At 40.7% G+C, this 6,000-nt stretch overlaps 1 protein-coding gene across 2 annotated transcripts; it reads left to right on the forward strand.

Annotated features, from left to right (window-relative positions):
- Nucleotides 1-1,423: 1,423 nt before the first annotated feature.
- On the forward strand, nt 1,424-5,420 carry LOC127880066 (uncharacterized). 2 transcript variants are annotated; one of them, XM_052427298.1, is made up of 2 exons: nt 1,424-1,472; nt 4,481-5,420. In XM_052427298.1, exon 2 carries the CDS (start codon nt 4,488-4,490, stop codon nt 5,331-5,333), a length of 846 nt encoding a protein of 281 aa, XP_052283258.1. In that variant the 5' UTR covers nt 1,424-1,472; nt 4,481-4,487; the 3' UTR covers nt 5,334-5,420. The 2 variants fall into 2 exon arrangements, with proteins under 2 accessions (XP_052283258.1, XP_052283259.1); XM_052427299.1 differs by lacking the exon at nt 1,424-1,472 and adding an exon at nt 3,869-3,905.
- The last annotated feature ends 580 nt before the right edge of the window (nt 5,421-6,000 follow it).

The raw sequence follows: 6,000 nt of genomic DNA on the forward strand, positions 1-6,000 counted from the left end.
TGAAAAAAGAGAGACATGATTGAGATAGGGTAAGGGGGGACATAGGTGTGAAAACGCATTGGAACTGTTGGTTCGAAACATTAGCCTTTTCTTGATTCACAGATGTTGATTTTCCTGAAACATTGTCAAAAAGAGTAGATATACCTTGAGCGTCTTGTTTGGAGTTTTTTAAGAGAGTATACAGTTTCTTCGAATTAAAGTTGGATCTGTCTTCTTGAGCGTCAGGGTCTTCAATGCCTAAAATGGACTCGATATATTTATTATAAGCAGTTTTAGTATTTCGTTTGATAAGGTTTTTAATATTGAGAAACATTTTCCTGGTCTTATGTGTTCCATTGTTTTTAAGTCTGAAATAAAGGTTATTTCTTTTTCTCATTAGTCGTTTTATCGGTTGTGTAATCCATGGTAGTAATCTTCTTGTACCTATAGTTTTTGAGGGAATAAATTGTTTAATACCAGTTGATATCTCATCTGAAAAAATTGACCAAAATTCTTCTACCGAGGTACTTTCAGCTTTTTCAAAAACCCTGTCACTCACTCCTTACATGTGGGTTTTAAAAGAATCCCAGTCTGCCTTAACTCTATATCTTTTATTATCGCAATTAACATAACAATAATCAAATATAAGAAAAGAGATATATTTTCTTAACGGAGTTCAAACTAGTGTCCTTGGATAAAACGACTACCACGTGAACCACTCGGCCACCGTGACGGCGCATGTGTGTATTTCAAAGTTTATGAGGTCCCACGGCTGGATTATGTGAAGACCCGGAATCAGTCCTTGCAATCCAACCTTATTAAAATCAAAGATTCGCGAAAATAGAGAAGGACTAGAATGATAGCTTCAAAATCCAGCTATTTGACTGATTTCAGAAATACATTGATTTTTCGTATGGTCTTGTACTGCACGAAGGGGGGGGGGGGGGGGGGGGCAGTCATCGAACCTGTTTTGATGGGCATTATTTTTGTATCCCTCATATAAGTGATCCACGTGTTGCAACCAAAGTTAACGAAAACAGAGGAAACCAAATTATTACATGGTTTTGCGTTTGTAACGCGTTATATTTGTATAAATTTCAAATGATGGATATATATTCAGAAACGAAACTTCATTTTCTGTATAAGTCGACCTCAAGAGTTTTATTTCACTATTTCACGACCGTTTATCACGGGCGCCACATCTTTTTTGGGATGCATAAATAAACGAGTCAATGCAACTTCCGAGTAGTCGCACAGGCCCGGGTATTTGCAATTTCATGGATAATTTTACAGGGTGATTAGGTTTTATATGTTTGTTCAGCATATATCGCTTTACATTTATATTGATAAAACGCACACGCGTCATGACGTAAATATCTTATATTTAAACAGATCCCGTCAAATGACGCGATATTACATGACGCTACAAAACGTTAGTTACCACGTCAAATTATAAATCAAGCTGAAGCAGTATACACCATATTTTTCAACTGGTAAATATTATTGTTTATATTTGCTTTTTAGTGTCAATAAACAATTGCTTTGTTGAGTAACACACAGAAAATGTAGTCCATTTATAAAACCAAGTTTAAAAAAAAATTTAGTGCGGCTAGATATATATATATACAAAAACGCTGTATTATTTTTTGCCGAAGCTTTCGACCTCACGGTCTTCATCAGCGGCCATTTTTTATTTTCAGATGTTTTATTATGAACGGAAATGACGTCGTGCATTTCCGGCGTCAACGTTGTTTACGCGCCCTTTTATTAACGTTTATTCTTGAACGTTGATGCCATATGGTCGGTATGTCCTTAGTTTTGACTTCCACAATTGCTCCATGGTTTTGCGGTACTCATCCGACCCGCTGAGTTTTTCGAGTCCCATTATTTGGAAATCATCCATGGAATGTCCGTCGGTGTAGAAATGCTCAGCTACCGGGTCACTGTGCTGTGTGCGAATACGTGACAGATTCAATAGATGTCGCTGGTACAGAGTTCCGCCGGTCTCTCCCACATACACGAACATGCGACAGCGACGACAGTTGACCGCATACACAACATTGGATGATTTGCAATCAACATTGTTTCTGACGCTGTACTTCCTGCCGCTGGGATCTGTGAAATATTCCGCCTTCATCATGTACGGGCAAATGGCGCATCTCTGCGCCCCACAGGGCCCACTCATATTGGGTTTTCGGAAGAACATCCTATTGTGTTTTTTGTGCACTAGGATGTTTTGCAGGTTGCAATCCCGTCTGAAGGCTACTAATGGGGGCTCAGAGAACACTTCCTTCATTCTATCAGACGTGTGCAGCGTGTGTAGGTGTCTACGGATGATACGGCCGATGGTGGGTAGTGCGCGCGAAAACGTTATCACCAGCGGAATCCTTGTATTATGCTCCGAGTTTGTCTTTTCGCGCAAAAGGTCCTCTCTCTTTTTATTGTCGACCTTTATCAATTCGGTCTCTACAAACGCCCCGTCATATCCACGGTTCACGAGCTGTGTTTTCACCGCCTGTCTGTGCTTCCGGTAGGCAACCTCCTCTGAACAGATTCTTTTCGCACGCACACCCAGACCATACGGTATAGCTTTTTTTGTAGACTCCGGGTGCGAAGAATCCCTGTGTAGGTACAGGTGTTTATCGGTAGGCTTAGTATATAGGTCGGTTTGAAGGCGCCCGTTCCGTATTGATGTCACAGTGTCCAGGAACTCTAGTTTGTCTGAAGAACAGCGGAGCTCGAGTTTAATGCGAGGGTTGATTCCATTTCCATGTGTGTGGAAAGTTTTAAGTGCCTCGATACCATGCGTCCATAAGCCCCACACATCATCCACAAACCGGAAGTATGCGAGTGGTTGCTTTTCTGACCGCCGGAACAGTTCCTCTTCCCAAGCATCCTTGTAGGTTGATGCATAGTTCAGCCCGAGGCGTGAGCCAATAGCCTACCGATAAACACCTGTACCTACACAGGGATTCTTCGCACCCGGAGTCTACAAAAAAGCTATACCGTATGGTCTGGGTGTGCGTGCGAAAAGAATCTGTCCAGAGGAGGTTGCCTACCGGAAGCACAGACAGGCGGTGAAAACACAGCTCGTGAACCGTGGATATGACGGGGCGTTTGTAGAGACCAAATTGATAAAGGTCGACAATAAAAAGAGAAAGGACCTTTTGCGCGAAAAGACAAACTCGGAGCATAATACAAGGATTCCGCTGGTGATAACGTTTTCGCGCGCACTACCCAACATCGGCCGTATCATCCGTAGACACCTACACACGCTGCACACGTCTGATAGAATGAAGGAAGTGTTCTCTGAGCCCCCATTAGTAGCCTTCAGACGGGATTGCACACTGCAAGACATCCTAGTGCACAAAAAACACAATAGGATGTTCTTCCGAAAACCCAATATGAGTGGGCCCTGTGGGGCACAGAGATGCGCCATTTGCCCGTACATGATGAAGGCGGAATATTTCACAGATCCCAGCGGCAGGAAGTACAGCGTCAGAAACAATGTTGATTGCAAATCATCCAATGTTGTGTATGCGGTCAACTGTCGTCGCTGTCGCATGTTCGTGTATGTGGGAGAGACCGGCGGAACTCTGTACCAGCGACATCTATTGAATCTGTCACGTATTCGCACACAGCACAGTGACCCGGTAGCTGAGCATTTCTACACCGACGGACATTCCATGGATGATTTCCAAATAATGGGACTCGAAAAACTCAGCGGGTCGGACGAGTACCGCAAAACCATGGAGCAATTGTGGAAGTCAAAACTAAGGACATACCGACCATATGACATCAACGTTCAAGAATAAACGTTAATAAAAGGGCGCGATAACAACGTTGACGCCGGAAATGCACGACGTCATTTCCGTTCATAATAAAACATCTGAAAATAAAAAATGGCCGCTGATGAAGACCGTGAGGTCGAAAGCTTCGGCAAAAAATAATACAGCGTTTTTGTTTAAATACAACAAGGCTAATAGAGACTTTGTTATATATATATATATATATATATATATATATATATATATATATATATATATATATATATATATATATATATATATATATATATATATATATATATATATATATATATACTAGTATATGGAAAGAGTTTTCTGTGTTAACATATTTTGTCCTAATACACACTATTAAAATGAAATATTGTGTATTATTAAGCGTATTTTTTTTTTAAATACATTGTAATATCCGAAAGATTGTCAATATGTTCAAGCTAAAAATGATAAGAAAACATATTTATGGAACATTTGTTTCAGCATTAAAACTGACATACTTTTTACAAATGCCGGCTATTGACAGAACTGTTCATGGGTCAATCATTGATAATAATTGACCGCCCTGATTTTGAAAACCGTTATTAAAAAGCAGTTTATTTCTGTTTGCATAGATGTTCTATTCCGTTATAAGTAAAGATTTGCGTTAAATATGTGGTTAATGTAAATACCTCAATTAATAATAATTGTTTGTGTTTCAGGTAAACAATGGATGCACACACATTACAGAACATACTTCGCAACAAGTATAACATCAATGAAAAGCTTCAGGCCGAGGTCATATTTGTGGCCCTTCAAGGCGGCACCATGAAAGCGAATGGTCTGTTCAGTATCGGGATTGGTGAGAGGTTCGTAGTCGTCGCCGGCATTAACCCTCGCGGACCAGATATCGACTACAATCCGGTGTCTCTCTCTTCAGTAGGTCTGCTCGGTGTCACGTACGAAAATGCCAGCACGATTGTAACAATCTCCAGTCCGCTCAAAGGCAAGAATTCATTTCAGTTATGCAGCAGTAGCAAGGCCGCCGCTATATGGAATGATTTTACCACCGCCATTGATTACCAGGCGTCTAAATTAAGCGGCGACAGTTGGTGCAGCGCGTCACTTAGTGCTTCATCATCATTATCAGACGCCTCTGTGGATGTAGAACAAATGTATACATATCAGAGGAACTTCATAGGCCGGACCCTTCTCAATAACAGATGTCTGTCGCCGCAAAGGTTTCCCACGGCAGATAGAAGTTTCAGCTCTATTTCTTTGCCCGATATGATATATGGACCAACCGATGCCAACTCGGCGTGCCGTCAGCATGTTAAGAGAGGTCACAGTTTGAACTGTGTCGACGTGTCATTATACAGCTTCATCAATGATAATGATACAAACCGAAATGCAGCAATGCATCAGGTAGAATTTACTGCGCCCGATACAGTTATTGGGCAACATTGCGGGCAACTAACCGACGAGCGACGGACAGATAAGTCAAGCAAGCAGACCAGTTTACTTGAGAGGTTTCTGCTTCTGCGCTTGTTTACCTGCTGTATAAGCAAGCGTTGATTTTTTAGCATTAACCTATGATCTTTTACACGAGAAATCACATTTTCATATTGTTGTTTATGCCAATAAATTAATTGCACGAACAAAGTCGATTTCGTTTGTTTTATTATGAAATTGTGTGAGTTCTTATGATTATATATTGAGAATAAGCGTTCAAGAGCAAATAGTAACACTATCATTAAACCTTACGGACTTCGACTACGTGGCCCTGTTATATCAAATATCTGACGAGAAACCTAATTTACGACTGCCTTTTAGTGTTGCAGATACCATGGAGATTAATCGAATAACCGAAATAAACTCATTGCTTTTGTTACTTAAAAACAACTTAACTTCAAAAGTTGTATCATAAGTTTGATGTGTCGGACGATATTTAGTAAGACGGGCTCCTGAAAAACATAGTATCAGACAAAAACATGGTTTACCACATCACGACACTCGTTGTTGTTGTTGTTTGTAATATGCAACATGTCTGGATGTATATCATGTAAGGAGCTTTAGGAGCATCGCTGTCATCTATAATGCGGATGCGCAGGCTTGGCTCGAGCTACGCTGGCCGCATATAGCGTTAGACCAATTTTCACATGACGCGGTCTTTAACAATATCATGGCGTCTTATGAACAGAACATATAACCACGATACTTTTCGATAGAAAATTGAAGACAG

The sequence above is a fragment of the Dreissena polymorpha genome, chromosome 4 (genome assembly GCF_020536995.1).
Source record: "Dreissena polymorpha isolate Duluth1 chromosome 4, UMN_Dpol_1.0, whole genome shotgun sequence".
Classification (NCBI taxonomy): Eukaryota; Metazoa; Mollusca; class Bivalvia; order Myida; family Dreissenidae; genus Dreissena; species Dreissena polymorpha.